Genomic DNA, 24530 nt, shown 5'->3' on the forward strand with positions numbered 1-24530 from the left:
GGCCACACATCTGACTCTAGAATACTTTGGTATACAGATGAGCTCATGATGTAAAGCCCAAATCATCACCCCTCCTCCACCGTGCATCACAGTTGGTATGAGGTGTTTTCTACAGAGGTGCCAGCACTTTCTGAGGAATCAAGTACATTTTATTAGCAGCACTTAGCTGCTACTTACCCTCTTAATTCCTATAAAAGCAGTAAGGGTGTGCTTAGTGTTTCCACACACTGCATTTTGGCTTATTTAATGTTAAATAAATAATAACTCATTATAATAATGTTGTGTGATGTTGTTCATTTGAGATTGTATTATAGAGTAAACTTTATTCATATGATTCTACTATTACTTTTTTACTATTTCTAATGTCTCTTGAATCTGTAGTTAAACTAATCATTTTAGTCCATGAGGTATGGTCATCTTCATACGATGCGAGATTTGAAAGTTTTTCCCTTTTCAGAAGGATTCTTGATTGTCTTGTAAATATTCTGATGAGCATATTTGTTACTACTTTTAGCCTTATTGAGTAGTCGCCTACAGTATGCTACATAACTGCAGATGCATATATTTACTAATACTATATTTCAATATTTTCAATACATAGGTACATTAATTTTTATTCCAAGTCTACCTGCTTTTTTATTACTGGATTGATTCATATATCATAAAATGATATAAGGAAAGAAGGATGTTGGCATGGACTGCATCCTAAATTGTCTTACTTTTATCTGGACTTTGAACGTGTATCAAGGTATTTTAAATGTTTCTTTATTTTCTTATAATTGATCGAGTTTTTCTATGCTTGAAAATAATTGAAATACTTTAAACAGAAAATTGTTTGTTTTATATTTTTTTATTTTTAACCGTTGAACTGTTGGATGCCAGAGCTGTTATAAAAAGTCATACCTTTGCAACTGTGCGGCTACTTCTTTTCCGCTTCACTTCCTCTGCTTTGTCAAACTTTTCTTATTTTCTGAAAGGCCATTATTGTTGCAGGCCTTAGCTGTGTGCAGTATAGGCAAGCCGGAGGCAGTTTGTAAAATGTCAGCCAACACTCCCGGTTTTCCATCAGGCATTTGATGCTCCTGGAATGTCGTGGCTGCTTCTTGAATATCAGCTTGCCGTCAGCCCTTTCCTCATAACACAACTCCAGTTTCATACCTGGAATTACATCATAACGGCTGAGTGACTCTGTGTGTGTGTACATACATAGTGTAGCGTAATGTAGTACACTGCTTATACAACCTCCTGATTGCCTGTCAAGACGATTGCTCTGTTACCATGGAAACCATGTGACAAAAAAAAAATCAGGTTACCATGGGCAGGTGCATATGAGGTGCAGTATGATCATTTGTGGCTCCGTCTGTTGCCTGATGCAATATGACTGCAAGGGGAAGCTGGGTTTGACAGACACAAAATCCGTTTTGCGGTGTGTTTACTATCACTTTGAATGTTTATCTGAACCCGTAAGATTAAAAACACTAAAAATATTAGGGATTAGGAAGCTTCCCCGCACAGTCGTTGACTCCCAGCTGCACATGTCGAGGTTACATAAATGTATTAGACAGGAATCCGAGGGAGATGTAGGCCAGACAGTTAAATGTTAGAGAGTTTTGTGTGTGTGTGCTGCCTTACAACACAGCAAAGGCATTTTGATGCACTGCACCAATTTTGGAACAAAAGACCTTATAGCCCAGACCACATCACTATCCTCCCACCACCTGCACCCCCCCATACCTTCCTTCCCTCCTCCTCCCCGCAACTTTTAGTTCAAGACTGAAACAACAGTATATCAAGACCACAGCCCTGCCTACTGTAACACATTTACTCAGTCATCACACAGACCCACACGCTCACTCCCTGCTGCCTAATTAAACTGGCACACTGTACGTACTACTTACAGTAGTGCGCATATCTACGAACATAAAGTCAGTTTGTATGACTATGTGTGTACATAAAGCCTACTGCGCGTTTATCTTTCCCTTCCTTCTATCTAAGCAGACACGAACTTTCGGCCATTTTTTTTTGGGTGCTTGTTGTTTTCACCAAAACAAGGAGCTGTTCTCAGGTCGACGCTGAGCAGCGCCTTCCGGTGAACCTCGGGCTACTTTGGAGGAGGGTAAAATGATCCCAGATCAGTGTCTGTTTCGGTGTCACGCCATCCCCCCACCGCGCAGCTAGGCGCGCGCGAGCCTCGCGATAGCCTCGCCTACCAGAATCAAAGCTCCGCTCGCGAACTGGATGCTGACAGGCGCGCGTGCGGTCATCATGCAAAGGTTACGTTGGATCGGTTTCAACGAGTCTCGAAAGAAGCCGCTCCTCCGCAGGACCCGCACGGAGCACAAAATGCGAGACGTCTAGCGACTCCGGCAGCCACGGAGTTACTCACGTTTACCGGCCCGTTTGGCGACGGCAGGTGTCAAGAACCATGAACGCGAGTTCGGGATTTCCGCGAACGGCAGTGTGTACGCTGGCTCCTCACGGCGGTAAAGTGGCTTCATGAGTGTCCAAAGTAACAGTGGAAGTGGTGGTGGAAGTTTGGAGGCGACGCCATCTTGGTCGCAGCTCTCCTCGTCCCCAACGATTTCTCAACCACAAATAACGGCGACCGCAAAGAGCAAGGAAGGTACACCAGCTCACCCAAGTGCACGACCCGCTCGCATTCTCCCCAAAGTGCGTTCTTTCCCCCCCGAGAAGTGGATTATTTTGGCCGTGTCGAGCTAGCGTTTGTTCAAGTAAAAAAAATGGATGTCAAGTTCAGTGATGCCGTGAATTGGAAGCCAAATGTCAGCTGTCAGTTCAGTTGATGGCCAGTCTAAGTAGCAACGGGCTATCGTGTTTGCACAAAGGCAGTGCTAGCTTGTTGTTTCGTTTTGTTTCGCTGTCATGTTTCGTGATCTCTTGTCACTCGATCGCCGTCGATCCGAAAACAGTGTTTTTGTAGCAGTTTGTAACATCCTGTCAACAGCTTCTAGTGGAATATTAAACAACGCAGCTATGCATGCATCCATTAATGCGCTGTAATGCATGACCCCGCTACTTTGAACTGCCAAACAGGCCGTGGGTTGCACTTTTTTAAACCAGTTTGGGCGCATTTGTTGTTCCACGTCTTTTGCTATGTTGTTGACGTGATGTTATTTACTTGTGACTCGGAGTTGCTGGATGTAATGTGACAAAACTGGGCAAATATCAGCAATCGTTTAGACTCTTCCAGCTAAGGCCATTAGTTATAGGGCAGAGGAAAATTACTGAGACAGCGACGATGTTACGAAGTTAGTCCGAATATGCGTATCAAAATATGCGTAATAGGTACCATACCGATATAGGATACGTGTTCAAGACTATTTTTTTTATTAAAATATTTTTTTTACGCAAGACCAATAACAATAATGTCCAAATAGACAAAATAATTCTCCCAACACGAAGGTCTAGCTTTATAGATCACTTAACCCAAATGTTGTCTGTCCTAAAATAACCCTACACACTATTGATATTTTGTTGTGCTCCCAGTTTGACTGCACAAAGGTTTCATAATGTCCATTATGCCTTTTAAGGCTTGCCCCTGTGCCAGAAGCTGTGTAAAGATGACAGCCAGGAAATGTCCAATAAGGAAACAAACACTTGCAGCATACAGCAGGGAGTATGAAGACCAGCCTTCCTCTCACTTGGGAAACTGGTTGTTCTAGGCCCAGTCTGACTGAGCGTGTGTGAGATATATGTGTGTGTGTATGTGTATATATATATATATATATATATATATATATATATATATATATATATATATATATATATATATATATATATATATATATATATATATATATATATATATATATATATATATATATATACTCAACAGGGTGAGGAGAACTGATGCACACGTGTAGCATTTCAATTAGACACACTGCTGCCGTCTGCTTCTTTTTTGAGTGATGTAGCAACTTGTTATTTTTCCTCCATCTGCAAATGTTCAGAAGTACTGAAATCCTGAAATGTTAAACTGCTTGAGGACAGTGCAATGAGGATGTGTGACAGGCTAACTTTTAAAGAAACAATACTGTAGATGGGCCAGCTGACAATTTTTGTGTTGGCAGACTCAAGCCAGCGCGGTCTGTTCTCGTCCCATTTCTCTAGGTGTAAAATGACCTCCATGCTTTCTGTTTGTACTTACAGTGTCACTCAGCTGCTGTAATTTCCAGCATATATATTGCAAACACGTCTTTTGAAGGGCTGCCTCCTTCCCAGTCGAATGAAATGCATTTTTCTATTTTTATTCTCCTTCTAATTTTTCCTCATCCCATCCCTGATACTGTCGGCTTATGTATTTTCCTGCGCTCGTTTTTATTCCTTTTGGGTATTTTTATTCTTTTTTTTTTCACAGCAGTGTGTTCTGCTCTAATTCTGTATAGCACGATTATGGGTGATAATATAAGCGTCTCACTGTATTGTGCTTTTGTCGTCATTCCAGGCCCAATGGAGGAGCTGCACAGCCTGGACCCCAGGAGACAGGAGCTGCTGGAGGCCAGGTTTACAGGAGCTGTCAGCGGCAACACGGGAGGCAGCACTGGGAGCATGAGCGGCGGTGCTAAGGTAACACAGTACAGAAGAAGAGATAAATAAATAAAGCCTCCATTTTCATATGTCTCGCTCAAAAACAGTTAGCTAGTGCACAAAAACTTCTTCAGAAAATTTCCCTTTGTGTGTCTTTGTTTCTTGACTCGTTACAGAGCTGTAAATGCCTTTGTTTTTCCCTACTGTAGGAGCTACATGAGAAATTAGCTTGAGTGTGTAAGGGGAAAAAAACTGCCAATCCAATCTAGTTGACAATTGGTACTTGCTAGCTGTAGAAAACATGCTTTACGGAAGTTAAAGCAGCAATGGCTAACTCCCACCATGATCAGAAGTTGCCAAAAAGCGCTACGTCACAATCCCAGAAGTAAAAATCAAACACGTGTTCCTGCTAGTGGAAAAGCAGGCAAAAAAGTTCCTGTTTTCCTAAAAAGGAGGTCATAGTTCCTGGAAATGTTCATGATTTGGAAGAGATCCAAGTGACACACCTTAGGACTGCAGAGACTAGATTCCTGTCAGATGAGCCAGCCGCGTCGCCTGCCTTCAGCTTTTGTTTTACTGCTGTTTACATTTAGTGATCATTATAGAACTTGAATAGCTGACTTGTGCTGACTGTTCTCTTGTTCTCTGTGTTTGAATTCTTGCTCTGAATAGGGTCTGGCTAATGAATCCTCTAACCACAGCTATGGAAGTCTGGGATCATCTAGTGACAAAGAGTCAGAGGTGAAACTCACATACAGTCAGAGCATATTACACCACTTAATAAAGAGATGCACAGTAATATGTGCTTATAAGCATAGCCATATTGTCAGTGTTTTCCTTGCACTGCCCACTCTTTCTTTTCTGCCTCTCCTGCTACCTCCACCTCTCCCTCTTTTCTCTTTCTAGAACTCTGATTTGAAAAGAGGGAGCTCTCCTGCCTACTCAGTATGTACTCTTCCTTCCTGCTGCTCTTTCCTGCTGAACACCACCACAAGATCCTGCCTTGTTAGATAAAACACAGGGGATTCATGCTTTTCTTTTTTGTTTCATATCTATTTACAGACTCCGGAGAAGAAGCACTCTGAGTCGTCCAGAGGGAGAAAAAGGAAAGCTGATACCTATTCAGAGAGTAGTCAAGGTATGGTGGATGTCTGCGTTAAAGCAGCATGATTCGGGGGGGGTTATTGATGGCTGACATTGAATTTGAACTGTTTTGTTCTGTTTTTGCAGGAAAGACCTCGACACGTGGGCCCAAGATCAGTGACTATTTTGATGTGAGTATTACAAAAACTGCTCTTTCTTCTTATCATTTCGAACCTCTTTCTTAAGTCTTAAGTTTATCCTCTGTTCAAAGTTCCAGGGTGGAAATGGTTCCAGTCCAGTCAGAGGTCTCCCATCAGTTCGCCGCTCTCCGCAGAACTCACACTCTGCCCCAGGCTCCATCGTGAGTATTTGAGGGATGAACTGGGGCTTCACCAAAGTCGAGTGTCAGCCAAATAAGGATTATTTAGCACTGTGAATTCTCCAAAGCTACTCTAGTACACTTTAAGAAAACAATATGATGCTGCAAATAAGCATGTGTCCTCTAAAAGTCTTGCTCAGGGATCAGACTTACTCGATCGATTATTGGCATTGTGTACAAGTAAACGTCTGTAAATTTAATATTTATAACAAAACTTTTGTGTGCGTAGATCCGGCAGAATAGCTCCTCACCTACTAGTCTGTGCTTTGGAGAGCACAATCTCAAAGCTTCCTCAAGCAAATGTGTCCAGGTAAGAATTACACACTGACATGATGAGGCTTTTTTCCTTTTCCTTCTTCTTCTTCTGCTTCTTTTTAAATTTTTATTCAGGCAGTTGTCGTCTCTTACTGGTGTCTGTTTATTTGGCTTTTTTTAGACTGAACTGACGGGCCTAAAACTCGCTGCCCTGGAGAGCAACAAAAGTTTGGACCTGGAAAAGAAAGAAGGGCGAATAGATGACCTGCTCAGGGTGAGTTAGATCTCCGTGTTGATCAGCAGTTGATGAAGGATGGACGGCTGTTCAGATCGCATGGGGCTGTAGTCTCCATATCAGTCAGTTGGCCAGTATGCTTTAATCTTCAGGGTTACTTTCAAAGGAGAGGAAGTGCCTTTAGTGCCTGGCTCTGACTTGTAAAACATTTATGTTGACTGAGTGTTTACATGAAGATGGATCCAAACTAAACTTGTTGGTCTGGCTGGCTAGCATCATTTTAAATAATCTAGACCATATGTCAAGGTTTTTGTTGCCATGTCCAGTTGATTGATTGGCAAGTAGGCATGATTGTAGTGGACCAAGATTTTCAAAATCACACTAGGTTTATATTACATGTAAACAGTCTTTCATTGTGTTCCTCTTTGTTTTGTTTTTTAACAGGCTAACTGTGACCTGCGACGGCAGATTGATGAACAGCAAAAACTCCTGGAGAAATACAAGGAGAGACTCAACAAGTGCATCACCATGAGCAAGAAGCTGCTCATAGAAAAGGTGTGTTTTCATACACATACATACATTTGGCTAAAAAACAACATGCTACATTTAAAGCTGATCGTTTCTCTTTAACATGTGAAAGAGGAGATGATGCAGGAGTGTGTTACCATGTATTAGCTAATGTTTACTGAGTAAACGTGAAGCTTATTGTTTGCAAAGGTGACGACATTAAAGAAAAATACATTTCTTAGTCCAGTGTTCTCTGGTGTTTTAGCTTTGCTGTGGTTGTACAGCTGCTGAGAGAAAGAAAAGCGTGTTTCGGTTGGTAGGTTTTTGAACATCTTCACCAGCCACTTGTTCTCATTTGGATTCCACTGAGATAAATGTAGTATCACAGTGGTGGAAGGACTTGGTGTTTAAACAACCTCTCTTAGTTCAGAGTTGTGTTGTTTCATAATATTTAAACGTTGCTTTTAGTCTGCATGGTAATTGATCAGGGTTCATCACTGGAATATTTTGCTAGAGTCCTTAGCTTGAATTGAAAACCGTATCAAGCCTCAGCTAAGATACTTCAACAACAGAGCCATTGTTCTAACTGTGTGCCTGCCTGTTTTTGTTGTGTTTTTTGTTTTTGCCCACAGAGCACTCAGGAGAAGCAGTCATGTCGCGAGAAGAGCATGCAGGATCGCCTCCGTCTCGGCCACTTCACCACCGTCAGACACGGAGCATCCTACACAGAGCAGTGGACTGACGGATACGCATTCCAGAACCTGATCAAGTGATGTGTTGTTTTTTGTTTTGTTTTTAAATCAAACACAGTCAACTATTATTTATAGTTGACTGTGTTTGGATTCTTTGTGGAAAAAAAACCATTTTTTTCACAAGTGATTTTTCTGTGCAAGCTTCACTTCACAGCCAAGAATATAAACAGCGATGAGTTGTCTATATCCAGCCTTAGTGTTTGCCGTATGATCCATTTCTTGTTTGTGCCTTTCTTTCTACACAGGCAGCAGGAGGGCATCAACCAGCAGAGAGAGGACATAGAGCGCCAAAGGAAGCTGCTGGCAAAGAGGAAGCCTCCAAACCCTGCAGCTCCCTCCCTCTCTGTGGCCTCCGCATCTGAGCCCAAGCAGCGCAAAACGAAGGTGGTTAACGGCAACGATTCTGACCCCTTCCTGAAACCCTCCTTGCCCCAGCTGTGAGTACAATGAAATAAGTATATGCTGTCTGTGAGAATGATACTAAACTTCTCTTCATTGTTTTCTATGGGTAGTTTTAACTTTCACTTTTGAATATTTATTTTTTTAAAGTTACTGAAAGCCGTGGTTAGCAGTGGTGTCATTTGGAATTAGGAAAATTCGATTTCTATGTGTTTTGGCAGACTGACCCTCGCTGAGTACCACGAGCAGGAGGAAATCTTTAAGCTCCGCCTTGGACATCTGAAGAAGGTGAGTGTTAAAAAAAAAGGAAAAAAAGCATCAGCTAATAAACCAACTGTTTGTGAAAACATTGTTAAAATTCTGCTAAAAGCAGAATTTGACCATAACTATGAGTGAAACGCTTTTAAACTGTAAAATGTTTGAATTTCATGGTTGTCCAGGAGGAGGCAGAGATCCAAGCAGAGCTGGAGCGGTTGGAGAGGGTGAGGAACCTTCATATCAGAGAGCTGAAGAGGATAAACAACGAGGACAGCTCAGCGTAAGTGTACTCGGCAACCCCGCTGAAGGATCTTGTTTACTGACAGTTAAGACGTGACTGTGGATGAGCGTTAGTATTATTTTCCACAGTGGTCATTTAGTAGAGCCGATGAATGAAAACAAAATTAATGTGTAATAAAATCATCAAGTGGTCACATAATGAATATAAATCACAAAGAAGTTGGTGATTGCCTTGAGCAGCTGTGTACTCATTAGGTTAATTCCTCATTCATTGGCACCGAAACTTGCTGTATCACAAGGCAGATGATATAATAGAAACTTCACACATCCTGAATGTATGAATGGTTAGTATTTTTTTATGCTGTGTTAATTTTTTTTTGCTCACTAAGCATCTTTCTCACTCAGATTTAAAGACCATCCCACCCTGAATGAGAGGTACCTTCTGTTGCACCTGCTGGGCAGGGGCGGCTTCAGTGAAGTCTATAAGGTATTGTCTTTGTGGAAGGACTGCGCTTTTCCTGTTTTCTCTTTGGGCGTATGTATGTTTACAGACAAAATGTCTGAGTGTGCTTTCCTTTCACGTGCAGGCCTTTGACCTGTTTGAGCAGCGCTATGCTGCTGTTAAAATCCACCAGCTCAACAAGAACTGGAGAGAGGAGAAAAAGGAGAACTACCACAAGTAGGTCTCATCCACAGACACAAAATAATTGAGGTCCACAAAGACAACATGTTTCCCTATTTACACATGCTGTTTTGACACATTTTCCCTTCTAGGCATGCATGCAGGGAGTACCGGATACACAAGCAGCTGGACCATCCCAGAATAGTCAAACTGTATGACTATTTTTCCCTGGATACTGACACGTGAGTGACCTGTGACATCTGCCAGCTGCTGCCCTGCTGGGTTCACATATCCTCAGGATGCGCCTCTCTTAGCACTGTGTTAAAAACTTTTTTTTCTAATGGCTGCAAACCAGCATGGTGCACACTAGTTAGTGTTGAAGCTTCTCAAAGACCAAACCCAGTAAATATTCAAATAATGCATGAATTGTTTGTGTTGTGCCTCGAGGCTCCAGTTCAGGGTGGTATCAGATTAGAAAATCACAGTGGAATGTATGATTCAGTGTTAACGTGCTCTGACAATGGATGTTATTTTTTGAAGGTTTAACTTCTGTCTGTGGGTGTTAACTCAGCACATGAGCTGTAGTCACCCAGACTCGGAGGGTGCTTAAAGGAAGTGGCAGCCAGTCTCACATACCTAAATGAGGGCATTATATGTTTGTCCAGAAAGACAGTTTAAATATTTCTGAGGTTACTCTTGCTCATATTGTACCGACTTTGCAAAGTGTTCCTTGGATAACTAAGCAGCTCGCTTACATGGCTGGAAACTGAGATCGGTCTCATTAAATAGCACAAAGTCCTGACCCTGACCTCTGACCTACATATGGGGGAAGGAAATGTCTCTTCTTAGCCTCTAGGCTTTCCATCTCCTGAGAGAAAGGTATACTGGTTAATCAGTGTATCTAGCTACTTAAGGATCACTAAACTGATGACAAGCTGAAGTTGCAAAGACTGTTCTCGTCTTGTTTGTTCATCGGGTTTTTTTGTTGTTGTTTTTTTTGTTTGTTTTCCTCTGTATGTAACCATGTGCATGTGTCTTTGTTAGGTTCTGCACGGTGTTAGAGTTCTGTGAAGGAAATGACCTGGACTTCTACCTGAAACAAAACAAGCTAATGTCAGAGAAAGAGGCACGCTCCATTGTCATGCAAATTGTCAGCGCGTTGCGCTACCTCAATGAAATCAAACCCCCCATCATCCACTACGACCTGAAACCTGGTTAGTCTCCTGTTTGACATGAAATCAAAGTCAATTGTTGTTCCTCTAACGATTTTTAGTGTTTCACTGTTAAAGCAGGATATCTGATTGTTAAACACTTACTGAATCTCCTGCGTTTGTGGCAATTAGGTAACATCTTGCTGGTGGATGGTACAGCATGTGGAGAAATCAAAATCACAGACTTTGGCCTGTCCAAGATAATGGACGATGACAACTATGGTGTTGACGGCATGGATCTCACATCACAGGGAGCGGGCACCTACTGGTAACACACACACACACACACACACACACACACACACACACACACGCTAATACTCTTCCCAGACTGACAGACAGGTTAAACCCATGATTGCAGATTACCTGAAAGAGACAGCGCACTAAATCTGTGGGCGTATGTCGTGTATAAATTGTGTCTCTGCGCTACTAATAAGCTGTACGGTGAATTGTGACTGAAATATGGTAGGTATAGAGTCAAGTATGGATCTGGACAGGTTACAGTCCTGAACTTACCCACATGAGAAGAACAATAACAAAGATGTCACATGCAGCATGCTATCGCATAGAAGGAAACAGTGGAGGGCTAAAAGTGCCGAAATAATTATTCACAGATGTATTTATTTATGTAAATGTGTCAGAAATGAATTTCAATTGAAAGTAAGGAAATAAATAGATCATAAATAAATTTATCAATAATTATTGAAAATATTTGTTTATTATCTAAAAACATTGAAGTATTTCACTGTAATTATTTCCTGATTCGTGTGCTGCAGTGCAGCATGAAATCGTTTAAACTGTCGCTACAGCTCGTCAACGTCTGATTGGTTACCTTGCATATGTCTCAAATAATGGACTGATGGGAGTGGTGATGTGGACCATCAGGTATCCCAGAATGCATTGCGAAAGCCAGCTATTAACTGACCGAATGATCAAAATGCATCGTACCCACTAAGGAAAGCCTGCTCCAGGCACACAATTTTCAAAACCCCTGTTGACCCTCACCACTCAGTGAATGGTTATATAATTATCCTATGTTCTAACTGACTAGTGATGTCTTATTGATTTTACTGTTTTGTCTTCCTGAGCAAATTGGTTTGGTCGAGATTAATGAGACAAATTGAAAATTCATTTTAGCACTTTTAGTCCTCTGTAAGTCAGAGCGTATAGTTTTATTTATAAATAAATTTGCAGCACAAAAAAAATGCACAAAGCCCCAAATTTTGGCCTCTTGTCGAACAGCTGGTGCTCTGTATGCAAGTGTGTAGTTGTGGTATGTCTGAGTGTGTAGATTGTGCCAGGAGAGATCACACCTCTACCGACCTGCCCGCGTATGGAAGCAGCTCAATTCAGTTTTTTAAAGATAATGTCATATAGTTCTAATCTGATAGCCGATGTCCTTTTTTTAAAAATCTGTTTGCTTAATCTTGTATTTAGGTACCTTCCTCCAGAGTGCTTTGTGGTGGGGAAGGAACCACCTAAGATCTCCAACAAGGTGGATGTCTGGTCTGTGGGAGTGATCTTCTTCCAGTGCCTCTATGGACGCAAGGTGCCGCATCGTAACACCATGCACCACAACATCCAATGTCAGATGAAGTGACATGAACATTTTGAATTTGAATCTTGTGTTTTGTTTTTACAGCCGTTTGGTCACAATCAGTCACAGCAGGACATCCTCCAGGAAAACACCATCCTCAAAGCCACAGAGGTCCAGTTCCCAGCGAAACCACAGGCCAGCACAGAGGCAAAGGTAACGCACACACAGACACGTTTACAGACACACGAGGGCATTTACGTCACCTTTATTGATACAGCTGCTATAAAATGGATGCTGCTTGCGCTTAGTTTTACTCCTGTTGCTCGATATCTCAAATTGCACGAACATTATGTTCATAGTGATGCAATATTTCAACATTAATGCAATAAAGCTGAAACTCGGGACTGAAAAGTAGCCTGTAAATGGCATCTCCTAATGACCTTTAACCACATAGCATCTTAATGGTGAGTTAATAGAGGGCGCTGTGGATAAAATCTTCTATATTTTACACCCATCTAAAAGGAATATCCATAGATTTAATAACCATGCTGGGACGTCTGTTTTGGGCGCAGGTAATTCAATACCTGACAAATGGATCTGCTGTTTGACAGTAATGCAAAATCCTGTAAAACCCAAAGTGACATGAAACAGTCCATCAGTAAATAATCACATCTGGCGAAATTTAGAGATATTAAATCGAGGCAAACCTTGTGTAGTTGAAGAGATAAACTTCTATATTATTTTAACACAAATGTAATGACCTATTTGTCTGTGGTGTGAAAGAAATCAGAAAAGTTCACTGGTTTTAGTTTCTCACATTTCAAGATGATTTTTTCTTTTTTTAAGCGTAAGCAGGGTGAGACTTGTGTTGCAGTTTTGGCTACAGCTGCACACTAATGTGTTAATAATTAACAGAGATTTAGTTTGGCAGTCCAGCGACACGTTGACACATGTTCGTTCATCTGAGTCAGCTGCAACCAGTAGTTTCCTATTCCTCGACTTTAGTTGGGTGGGACAGCCAGACACACATGATTCATTTTAGTATTTCTTTAGCTAGCTGCTAGCTACGCCCCTTCCTTTATCACGTCTTGTTTCCTACCCTGATATCATTCAGCTGTTTCTCCAGAGAGGATCTCGTCCTACACTAGACTCCGACTACAAATTTCAGAGCTGAAGTAGCTGACAGTAGTCTGTGTTCTGGCCTGAAAATTTGCTGCAAGCTGGAGTGACACTCAAATGAGAGCCTATAGCTGGTGGAGAAATGTTAAAAGCAGAATAAGAATACCCAGCCACCCGCAGTTCACCTGTGAGAGACTTACTGGAGAAGCAGCTGATAATATTGCCTTTTCATAAATAGGATCTAAATTAGTGGCAAACAGTAACAAAAGGTAGAGTAGCATATGTCTCCTATCATTTTAATTTGTGCTCTTTTGTGCTCTGCAGGCGTTTATCCGCCGCTGTCTGGCCTATCGCAAGGAGGATAGGTACGACGTTCACCAGCTGTGCTCGGACACCTACCTCCTCCCTCACATGAGACGCTCAAACTCCTCCGGCTCTCTGCAGCCCTCCGCCTCATCTCTTCCCACCTACTGACTAACATTCTGATGGGACCGTCTGGCCAGTCTTGAGGCAGGAATGTTCATCGATTAGTAGATGTGGATCTTTGTTTTTTCTTTTTCTCCACCTGAGCTGTTGCTAAAATGGATACATTAGCAACAGAACAGGAGAAAAGATGGAAAAATGAGAGGAAGTAAAGGCTGATCATGCTCTTGAACTCAATTACGTGAGAGAGGAGACGGAGCATAAAGCGAAGGAATAGATGGGGAGAAGAGCGGAAAGCAGACGACGACGATGAATCTAGAGGATTTGTTTAAGGAATTAACTCCTTAAAAGACATTAAATGACCTGCTCCCTTCTCGTAGCTCTATATACATCTACATGTAGACACACGCACGTAATAAAACACCTCATGAGGTGGCTAAAACTCACGTCAACATAACGCTGCAGTTACAGTCTCGATGCTAATGAGGGCGCTGACCAGCAGGGGTCAGAAGATGGGGGTTAACGGACACGCAGAGGAGGCACCGGTGTTTGAGGCGACCTGCAATTCATTTTAATGAGACGCCCGAATGACTTTACCTGTAGCCTCCTATCTGCACCCCACAGGGATTAACTTAAAAAGTGATCTGAGACGAGGACTCTGAAGTGACCACGTAACCTTTATCAGACTTGATGTTTAAAAACAAAAAAAAAAGGAAAAAAATTACATATTTCTGGATTCAGTTTGCGTTTCCAATCCAGATTACCTTCATCTGGTCTCCTAGCTGGCTTTTAGCACTGCAATGTGGGCTTTATTCCCGCTTCATCAAATTCCACTTCCATTTACTTTTTTTTTTTTTTATCCTCCTTTTTGTTGCTTTACAACATAATTGAGGTCTACAGGAAGTGGATCTGTGAATCTGTCTTAATCGTTTTTTGTTCAGGTAAAAAAATCCGTCATGTTGTACCCCCCGCCCGCCCGCCAGCTCTCCTGAAGAAGAGGGGGCGGGGGGCTGGATCAGCTGTTGCTGTCATCAGGACGCAGAATTGGTTGTAGATTTCGCGTGCAGGAGACGTCAATCATTAGCAGATCAATAATATTGAGGCTTTTCCTTGCTACCACTTAGCTCCATTTAATTTGTATCTCCTCCTGAAAGCTGTTCTCAGTTTGCTGCTATAAGTGTCGCTTTTAGTTTGTAACACGTCTGTGAATGATTTTCACCTCGCATATGTGCATACTTGAACTGTGTTAAGAGGATTTTTTTGTTTGTTCTTATAAAATAAGACGCCCGCTGTGCTGTTCAAGGGAATGCAACACATTCTTCTGCCACCAACATTCAGCCTCTGTGTTTTTGTTTTTTTTGGTCTATTTCCCACCCACAAAACTTTTTTTGATTATTTTGATGTAAAAGTCCGACAGACCTATAGAGCAAAGGCCCAGTGCGCTGTGTAGTGAGAAATGTTCATGCCAGCAGAAGTGTGCACGCTCCAGGTTGGCTGCGGTTGCAGCAAGATTTACTGCGGCTAGAGTTTGAGTGGATATATCCAAATGTTGTCATTGTCTAAATAAAACACTTACCTGTATGGTTTTGTGCCTTTTAAGCCCTCACAAATGTAGGCAACGTGGATCCCGGATTGGTAAGAATTTTATGTGCCGCAAGTGATAAGGGGATTGATAAAAATAATGCTTTAATTTAAACATTTATCCTGAATTGATTGTTGAAATGTTAGCTGTCATATGGGTAAAAAACAAACAGAGAAACTCAACATCAATTCAGAAACATTACAAGAGCATTAAAGTGCAGGAGTGGAGCTCCCATGGCTTGTGTGAAAGTGAAAGCAAGTGAGGAAGTGGAATAACAAGTTTCAAGTTTAATAAAAGAAACAAACACACCGCCCTCTGTTTTCATCTGCTGAACAGAACGGTGTGAAATATCAGGTACACACAGCAAAACATGTTTTAATAGAAATACATCCATTAGTAAAGTAAAAGCCATATCATGTTTGGAATCTGATGCTAGGCTTCGTCGTTAAAAGATTGCCCTACAAGAACTAGTTCCTGCTGTGCGACCCATATTTCCTGTGGAGGGTTATGTAACTTTGGTGGAAGTGCAACAAGATGGAGACTGGAGGAAGGCGATAACACCCATGTGGTAATTGCCAAAGAAAGTGCGATATTTATATTTATGTATGCGTAGCTATAGATAGATGGATAGATATAAAAACTTGGTAGTCACTTCATTAGTTACACTAATGGAGACAGTTTTTCCTTAAGAACTTCCCTAAGTCTTTGTGGCATGGATTTGACAAGGTGCTGGAAACATTCCTCAGAGATTCTGGTCCACATTAACATGATGACATCACAGCTGCAGCAGATTTATTGGCTGAAATCCAAGATGACGATGTCCTGTTCCACCACGCTTGTCATGTTCAAGAAACCAGTTTGAGATGATTGAGTTTTGCGACGTGTGTTATACAGGCACGATGGATACACTGGTAATAAAAGGGATGAACATGGTCAGTAATGATATACAGGCAAGTATTGACTCAGCAGTCGATACTGAGTCCGAACTGCTGGTACAAGGCAGGATGGACCCATGCGTTCATGTTTTTTATGCCAAATTGAGAGCCTATCATCCGAACGTCGCAACAGAAATCAAGGCTCTTCTGACTGGGCAGTGTGTTTGCAGTTTTCTGCTTCGCAGTTTTGGTAAGCCACGTGTGAAGTTTTAGTTTCCTGTTCTTAGCTGACAGGAGTGACACCTGGTGTGTTCTTCTTCTGCTGTAGCTCATCTGCCTCCGGGTTCTGTGTTTTGTGTGCTTAAAGACGCTTCTCTGCATACCTGTGGTTATCTGACTTCCTCATCGGCACAAAGCAGCCTGTCCATTATCCTCTGACCTCTGACAATTCAGTTTTGTTTCAAAATTTCAATCCTACAGTTCAATTGTAGGACAATACAAGATTTTGGAGTTCTCAAATATGATTCCCCCCCGATAAAATGCAGAAAACCGATAAAGAAGCAGGTGACATGGGGTACCCGACACAGTGGCCGGTGAGTGTATTTTAATGCTGTAGCAGGCTTGTGTTACAGTGTGCAATTACAATCTCACCTGAATGTGGTTAAAAGGTATGGAGGGAAGAAAGGATTGTAGTAATATGGATATTTTATTCATACAATTTATTTTGAAGGCCATCAGTTTGAATTTTACAAGGTTAATTAGAGAATGTCTTAGGTTAATCTTGGCGCCCAGCATCAGTGGGGGAGGTGCATAAAACTGAACATACAGAACTAAAAAGTGTGTGTATCCACAAAGACAGAACATGCTGTCCTTCATCAGATTTATTAGCTCTGTTTGTGTATCGTTGCCTTTTATAAACCTCCAGCTCGGTAAGTTTCAAGCATGTGCAGGATCTCTTTTCCACTCCACAATTACTGTCACTTCTAACTACAGTCGCTTTTAAATGCCAAAAATAGGTTTTTAGTAATCACTACACATAAGAATAGGGTATGTGATTGCTTATATATATTAAAAATATAAGTATTTTAGGTATGAGTATTATACCAGTATACATACATCTGCAGCGTCTATAACCACTGATGTCATTTCCCCCTAATTAAGGACCTGGAGGAAGTTCAATTCACTTTGTTTTTTTGCCATTATTTTCACACATTTGGAGTTTTTGTTCACTTTCAGGCTTTTATTAAAGCTTTTTTCTGCATTTCTCAAACACAAATTTCTCATTATCTATAGGAAATGTTGTAGCCTGAGCCTATTTATTCAGTCAGTCTCTCTTTTAGCAAAGCCTTTAATAATTATCCTCTGTTTACTTACAATTCCCCAAGCTCATGTGCTCCTTTTGCAAAACTAACCACATTCTTACTCACTGCAACACATTTTGTACTTGTGATACACAACAGAAACCACAGGTGGCAGAATCAAAATATTTTTACAGTATGGATGTTTTCTTTTCTTCCTTTCACATGAATCAAGGTTGCTCACACTTGTGGCTCATGGTGTGATGGTATGAGCTGGATCAGAACGCACAGACTCAAAGGCGAATTGAAGATCAACATCAAGAACTTAAGAGGAGGGATGTTTTATAGATGTTTTTAAAAAATTTCAGCAGAAATGTAACTTGTTGATGTATCCATTTTTTTCACAGACGTGTTTTCATTTAGAAGAATTTTCCATTTCCCCTCCCAATACCAAGTGTTTGCAAGTCTTATAAGACACATGCATTGCTCTAGTAAAGATGTTTTAAATTTAATTCTTATAATTACGTTGCACAAGACTGTAAAATGTGTAAACAAATGAGATTGCAGTCTTATGAGACCAGCAATGCAATGCATATTCAACATGTATATTATCAGAAGGAGAGGTGCTATTTGAAGAATTTACAGGAACATTTTGAACCAGTAGATGTTTGAAAAAGGTGGAAAAGGTTTTTAAAACTTCATTTTGATGCAATTAGCAAGTTTTGTGTGTCTGTGTGTGTTTTGTTTTTAAGCATTTTGATTGGAGATTTAATACTAGAGCCCAACTTATACAGTTTTAACACTGATACCAGTTGCACTGAACAAACTGTGCAACATCAACACCTTTCTTTTTATCTTTTCACTTTTAAATGCTTATAAAGGGCGATACAGATAGATCAGCAAACAGCTGGTATAGCCTGATGATGTTGGTCTGCCGGTGAGCTCTGTTAAAAATGTTCTGTTTTTATGTCTCCATAACTGAATTAAAGCTAATTTAAGTCATGCTTCAACATAACTGTCCAGAGGTGTTTCAGAACAGTTGCTGAGTGGTAAGACTTGCTTCTGGAAGGACCGTGCTTTTGTCTTGTTTTTCAAATGAAAATGAGAAAAGTGGGATAAAAAGTACAACCCAATCACATCAGATTCCCAGCGGTCACCATAACGTTTTCTGCTATTAAAGAGTACAGTGTTAATAGGAGAATCTTTAATGTTTACTGTATACAGATGTTTCACATTTTTGAAATATGAAAAAGACTGTTTGATCACTGTGACACGACCACACAAGGCTGAGCAGACTTCACATTTTTTATTTTCTGATGAGGTGTGTGATGAACTAGAAGTAGTGTTTTTTTTGTTTGTTTTTTTCCAGGTTGTGTGTATGATGTGAAAACTGTTTCGATGATCAGGTGTTGTCTAAAAATTATGAAAAAGTGTATCAAATTTTGAAAGACATGTTTTCTGGTGACTGCAATCTTTAGCACCTCGTATATGTTTGCTTTACAACTGAATTATTAGGCAGATGTAAATTTCTTTTGTTCCCCAAATATTTATTCTGTGGGTTTCTGAAATGCTGCTTAGATGCAGAATATTGAATCTTCTAGCTTCCCATACACAAGCCCTGCTGCACCAGTTTTCCATAATACCTTGTTTGTTCTTGTATTTTCTTTTTGGCCATCTTCATCATGTTGTTTTTGTCTATCTGGGACATTGAAAGTGCAAAGTAGCTTTCACTAGTAGCAACAAACATTGCACAACATAAATTGACACACAAAGGCAGCTGTTAAAATTAATTTGGCTTTATTGCGTGCCCTGTACATACTGCAGATATTCTCAGAAAGTTCTGTTACAGTGACACCTTGTGGCCATACTGCAGCTCTGCCACTCCACTCAGACCATGCCAGGAGATATGCTCTGCATTAAAAACCTCTCACAAGTTTAATGTATCCAGCAGCAAGTGCACACTCTACTCAGTAGCTCGTGTTTCTGTAAACCTCTGTATCCTCTGGCACGGCCTTCGGGCTCTCACTGTTCTCGGTGTTGTTGAGATGGTATGAAGTACAGATTTTGGATATACAAGGAGACACACAAGGGGAATAAATTTTAAAACACAAAGGTGGTGCAAAATAATGCAGATTCATTCATTGGGTGGAGACATACAGCAACAAAAAATGAATACATATGACTCAAATTAATCTACTGACTGGTGGTTCTATTAACTAATAAGAAAAAAAAGATACAGGAAATTGTTGGTTGATCACACTCAGGATTTGTTTACTTGTTTATTCAGCAGCACAAACATTTCTTTTCTTGGGTTTATGGTCTGATTTCTTCCAGTATGGTGAGTTCCATTCTGGACTGGACTAATTCATTTAACATCTTACTTCCAGCTGTAATCCCGGTTTTTATCTTTATTATGTTGGCAATTCAATAAACTGTGTTTATCATCCAGATCCATTAACATAAATTGTTATATAAAACTTAAACAGAGAGGTTTTCCATACAAGAAAGGCGGAAATCTCAGAGGTCTTTGCCTTGTCTAACTGCAGAAGTGAAAAGTAAACTACAAATGAATGAGTAGACTTCATCTTCCGCAAGCAGTAGCTTAGGCAAGCTGCAGTGCTAACAGTTCCTCTGCGTTATGGCCATCAGGGAATACAGACACAGCAGTCAGACCAGTCTACAGGCGCTTTCCGTTCTCTGCATCCACACAAGCTTCCTTGCCCGTGAGCATGCTGACCTCTGTGTCTGAACTGATGCGTCTGTTCACTCTTAGCCAAATAAATAGAAAACACGGAGAATGACAGATGGAAGGATAAGCCAAACCAGGTGTGTTTAAGTTTGACGGGAAGTGGAGTCATATTTCCCACGTTATGACGACGTTAGTGTTGTTTCCGTAGGTGCTGGAGATTCCGTGGTGCTCGTGGATCCTGCCTCTGTGGGGGCTGTGGCTTCGGTGGCTGGATTAATCATGTGTGCTGCTGTGACAGTAACTGAAGCTGGAGGGGCGGCAGTGGAAGTTGGCAACATGGGAGTCAAACCCTGAGAGAGGACAGGAGGCAGCTGGGAGGGCAGCATGGTGGGCAGAGGAGGCAACGTGGCCAGGTTTGAAAGGTTCAGGGGTGGGAGTGGAGCCAGAGATGGGACTGTTGAAGACAGATAAGAGAGGATAACTGAGGTGCCTCCTTCATGTTAGTTTTTTTTTTTTTTAACTCAAGTTAACTTTTCAAACACAGAACATTTTCACTTCACCTTCTTTTTAGCTGCTCTGTAGAGATTTGGAGAAATAAAGGGTCACAACACACGCTGGCATGAACATGTTTTTACCATCACGATCTGACTACAAACCATCTCCTGATCACACTCAGCTGCCTAAATGCAACAGTGCGTTTTGCTCACTGAACAGACTTGAAGCAGTTTACCCACAAGACTTCTTCCCTGGTTTGGTAGTAATTAAATAATATTTCATTTTCAAAAACTAAACTGATCCTTTATTCCATAAGCTTAAAAGCAAAGACTGGAGTAAAGTCTTCATTACCCACCTGTCATCCCTGCTGGTGGCTGTAAGGTGCTGCCGCCTGCTAGTGACACACCACTGAGATCTAGGACTGGCAGGTTGGGAAGGTTAGGGAGCGCTGTTAAGCTACCTGGGAGGGGTATCAGACCTAGAAATGCAAACACATCCACACAACCACCATAATCATTCATGTTCTTAGACTTCCTCAGTCTTATGTACACTGCTCTTCAGAATGCGTGCAGCTTTAATGCAGTAAACCACTCTAAAAGGTAAAACTAGGCACAAATCACAACTAAAAAAAACAAAAGAAATAACAAAGCACCATTGTCACTGATGTGAGCAAAAAAAAGAAGGCTCAGGGGAGAAGAAAGGGCAGGGGGTAGTTGATGAGGCTTTGTAAAGGAAAGTCATTCTGAGTGTGGGAAACGTCAACATGAATATGTTCACTGAATGTGTGTAATGTGTACACAAAGACTTGTGTCTTTATTGAGGAAGGGTGTGAACCTTGCTGAAATCACCTGGTAGCGTGGTGGCTGGGTTCAAGCCGGCAGTGGCAGGATTCAGCGGAGGCAGAGGGGTGAGTGAGGGGTTAGTGGAGGTGGGCAGAAGAGGGACTGTAGGCAAACCTGAATTGGAAGAAGAGAGACATTAAACATTAGATGAGAATATTCCTGCCGTGTATCAAACTTAAAACTGGTGGATTTAACAAACGTCTGTGAGTGAAAGTGCAGACATACCTGTCTGCAGCTCGCTGGGCATGGTGGGTGGGGCTGAGGAGCTGATTGACAGGGCAGACAGTGACCCTTCAAGGCCAGAGGGAACTGCAGGTGCAGCAGGAGAAGGGGTGACTGCTGAAAGTTGCACCTGCAGAAGGTAGACATTTTCATTGAATCTATTGAAAAACATAACTGTTCTCTCCAACAGGCTGTGTGCATGCTAAATGAAAACAAACACTCAAACCCTTCCAATGCCGTACCTGCACATAGACCAAGTAATTTAAGCGATTGATAGTGGGTATCGATTTATAGCCCCACAAACTCCAAGACACAGGTACAAAAAGTTTCAACAGAGTCATACTTAAGCAGCTTTAAACTGCCCTGTTTTTTTAAATAAATGTGTACATTCTGACCTCAGTAAATCCGTCTTTCAGTGGACTGACAGGCTCACTGGAAGAAGTTCCAGGGAAACTGATCTTCTTCCCCTCCTCAAACGGCCGGGTGGGAATCCTGTGGAGGTATCCATAGCCGATCCCACAGCCAAGGCTAGAGAAGGGGAAAAGAACACTGAGAATCTAAAGTGTTCCCCAGTGAAAATCATTTGACATCCACCTGGTCTGAGACCTTTAATTTACCACCTTTATGCTCATGTTTTAAAAAGAGATTTAAATCGGCCTTTTTATTTATTCTCATTTTGGCTCATTTGTTCAAGGACATCATCATTAATAAAAATAGCTGACCTTACTTGGCTGATAATATTTATGCATTTCCATTTTTAATCATGTCAGATGCAAATAAATAGGACGCTTATTTTGAAAATACACAAATTCCAACAGGAGTCTGTGTATTACCTGCCCTCTCCTCCCCAGGCAGTGTTAGGTGTAATAACAACCTCTCTGCAGTTGTCAGTGTCTGTGTTGTACACATACAGTTTCAGGCCCTTCCCCTCGTGGCTCTCTATTAGAGAAAAGAGGTCCTCGGACTGCAGAAACAGGAGGACAAGAAGGTAAATCTTCAGGAACTAGTAACATTGAGTGAAAGCAGCAAGAATCAAGATAAGTATGGGTAACCAACCTCATTCATAACAGTATCGGCTCCAATTATATAGTCAGTGTGTGGCCGCAAGCCAGCAAGGGCTGCTGGGGAATTAGGCTCCACTTCCTATTAGACATAGAAAAATTACTGCTGTATCACACAGACGGAGATGATGCAACACACAACCTTTGTGGCTACCTACCAGGACATGCCACACGTTCTCATTGGCTCCCTCAAAGCTGCAGAAGCGAATGGAGACACCGAGCAAGCCCTGACCCCCCCACAGGTTGCTGGGGGTCACCGTGGCCTCCCGCAGCTCCAGAGTCTTTGAGGAGTAAACTAGCATCTTCACTGGTTTCTCGACATGGGCTTTCAACAAGTCCTTTAACGTGTCGTTGTCCTTGTTCTGCAGAAAATGAAACAAACATAAGTAGAGAAAGGGGCAACGGTGAACTGTAGCCTTCCATAAGGCTCTTATTTCATCCTGCCAGCTGCAAGTGCTGCATTTTCTCACCAGTCTGGTGTTGTTGATGGAGACGATGAAGTCAAAGAAAGGCTCCAGCCCTGCCCGGTGCCCAGGCGAATTCTCTTGAACCTGTATGAAAATGAGGGATATCCTCAGCTGCTAGGCTGTGATGCTTTATTGAAATTCAAGTTTCCTCCAAATAAATCGCGCTGATCAACATGCAAACTAGTCATGACTCAACTGGCTTACAAATGAGCAACTTCTAGGATACAAAGACGTCAAATCAGCCTTTGATCTGAGTTACCCTGTATACAAATACCACTGTGTGAAAACCATAATCAGGATGGGGGTCAATCCTACTCATCCTACACTCATGCTATCAAGTCTAGCCTCTGTGTTTGCTATTTTGATATCACTGTTACCACTACTGGACGACAAATACTAAACGCTCATTTTAGCTCACTGGTCGATTAATCAAAGGCTAAGCATATGTAAACAGGGTAAAAAGCCCTGTGCACAAGATAAGTGTCTGATAACGGGTCTATTACTAAAACTAGCTTGGCAGCTGTCATTCAAATTAGCGACGTAGCATCAACTAGCCCTACGGTTTCTTTGCTTTCAGCAAGCATATTTAACTAGCTGAGCAGCAGGCATACACAGACACCGTGATTAAAGATGCGTGTTGGGTTGACACAGCTTTAAACTACACATTTCCCAGACGTGGTGGTTTGCTGGACTGGAGGCCCCGGCAGTCATCCCCGGCCTCAAGTCAACACATACAACCGGGAATTCTTCGCCTCAGACCGGAGGCTAAGCTAAGAGCTAAGAGCAGGCTATAGAAGCTACAAACTCACCCGGAGGACGTGGTATCCCTCGGAGCCTCCTCCCGGTATCTCCACACTCTGCGAACCACCCATACTTTTGCTCTTTTAAGGCCTTTTTAGTTTGGTTTAAGGCCGCTTGTTACCCAGCGAGTTAAGAATCCTTAGTACTTCCACTCACCGGGTACACGTCGCCAAACGACAAGCGAACTGATGCGCATGCGTCATTACGTGGCAGGAAACAACGCCTTTTCAAAACTTTGAAATTCCTGTCGGTAATAGCTAATTAATATTAACAAGCCTCTATAGTGACAGACAGCAGCACATAAAATCCTAAACGAATATTCGTTCACATTTAAAAGAAAGATAAAACTGCAAAATGACTGTCACATATATCTTGCCTTTTTAATCTTACAATTTTATTTTATTTTATTTTATTTTAATCAAATTACATACATTTAGATTTATTCAGCACTCTTAGTTGCCTTTGTATGAAGTTGTGTGACTAGGTTAAGAAACCGGTCCTCATTTAAAACTTCTTCCTATAATCTATCTCTGTTACAAGTCTCTTATCAAATGCAGGCAGCGTTCATGCTCTGCTAGTTCACTACACCTAACCTACAAAAATCATTAAAATGTACCTGTAAAAATCTTT

At 41.5% G+C, this 24530-nt stretch overlaps 2 protein-coding genes across 7 annotated transcripts; one reads left to right on the forward strand and one right to left on the reverse strand.

The window, feature by feature from the left end:
* Positions 1-1819: 1819 nt before the first annotated feature.
* Positions 1820-15149, forward strand: LOC113010032 (serine/threonine-protein kinase tousled-like 1-B). Of its 6 annotated transcripts, XM_026148808.2 has the most exons (22): positions 1820-2623; positions 4466-4587; positions 5221-5289; positions 5455-5493; positions 5611-5686; positions 5779-5822; positions 5903-5992; positions 6240-6320; positions 6447-6539; positions 6945-7055; positions 7640-7776; positions 8005-8196; positions 8380-8446; positions 8599-8696; positions 9062-9143; positions 9244-9335; positions 9431-9520; positions 10323-10492; positions 10622-10757; positions 11927-12038; positions 12132-12239; positions 13470-15149. In XM_026148808.2, the coding sequence occupies exons 1-22, from the start codon at positions 2497-2499 to the stop codon at positions 13617-13619; spliced, it is 2286 nt and encodes a 761-aa protein (XP_026004593.1). In that variant the 5' UTR covers positions 1820-2496; the 3' UTR covers positions 13620-15149. The 6 variants fall into 6 exon arrangements, with proteins under 6 accessions (XP_026004593.1, XP_026004594.1, XP_080149359.1 ...); XM_026148809.2 differs by lacking the exon at positions 5455-5493; XM_080293233.1 differs by lacking the exon at positions 1820-2623 and having other exon boundaries at positions 3880-4587; positions 5909-5992.
* A 3954-nt stretch (positions 15150-19103) lies between these two features.
* Positions 19104-24099, reverse strand: gorasp2 (golgi reassembly stacking protein 2). The gene is made up of 10 exons (XM_026148810.2): positions 23909-24099; positions 23103-23183; positions 22791-22994; positions 22628-22714; positions 22405-22535; positions 21967-22099; positions 21575-21701; positions 21356-21463; positions 20863-20985; positions 19104-20466 (listed from the first exon to the last, which is right to left on the reverse strand). The coding sequence occupies exons 1-10, from the start codon at positions 23969-23971 to the stop codon at positions 20192-20194; spliced, it is 1332 nt and encodes a 443-aa protein (XP_026004595.2). The 5' UTR covers positions 23972-24099; the 3' UTR covers positions 19104-20191.
* Between the last annotated feature and the right edge of the window lie 431 nt (positions 24100-24530).

The sequence above is a fragment of the Astatotilapia calliptera genome, chromosome 18, assembly GCF_964374335.1.
Source record: "Astatotilapia calliptera chromosome 18, fAstCal68.1, whole genome shotgun sequence".
In the NCBI taxonomy this organism is placed as follows: Eukaryota; Metazoa; Chordata; class Actinopteri; order Cichliformes; family Cichlidae; genus Astatotilapia; species Astatotilapia calliptera.

Coding starts and splice junctions, on each gene's coding strand:
- LOC113010032 (XM_080293232.1), top strand. CDS start 4,252: ATGCATTTTTCTATTTTTATTCTCCTTCTAATTTTTCCTCATCCCATC. Junction 5,823..5,902: donor AGATCAGTGACTATTTTGAT/GTGAGTATTACA, acceptor CTCTGTTCAAAG/TTCCAGGGTGGAAATGGTTC. Junction 9,521..10,322: donor TTTTCCCTGGATACTGACAC/GTGAGTGACCTG, acceptor TGTCTTTGTTAG/GTTCTGCACGGTGTTAGAGT.
- gorasp2 (XM_026148810.2), bottom strand. CDS start 23,971: ATGGGTGGTTCGCAGAGTGTGGAGATACCGGGAGGAGGCTCCGAGGGA. Junction 23,184..23,908: donor AGGGATACCACGTCCTCCGG/GTGAGTTTGTAG, acceptor ATTTTCATACAG/GTTCAAGAGAATTCGCCTGG. Junction 22,100..22,404: donor GCCTGGGGAGGAGAGGGCAG/GTAATACACAGA, acceptor CCCCTTCTCTAG/CCTTGGCTGTGGGATCGGCT.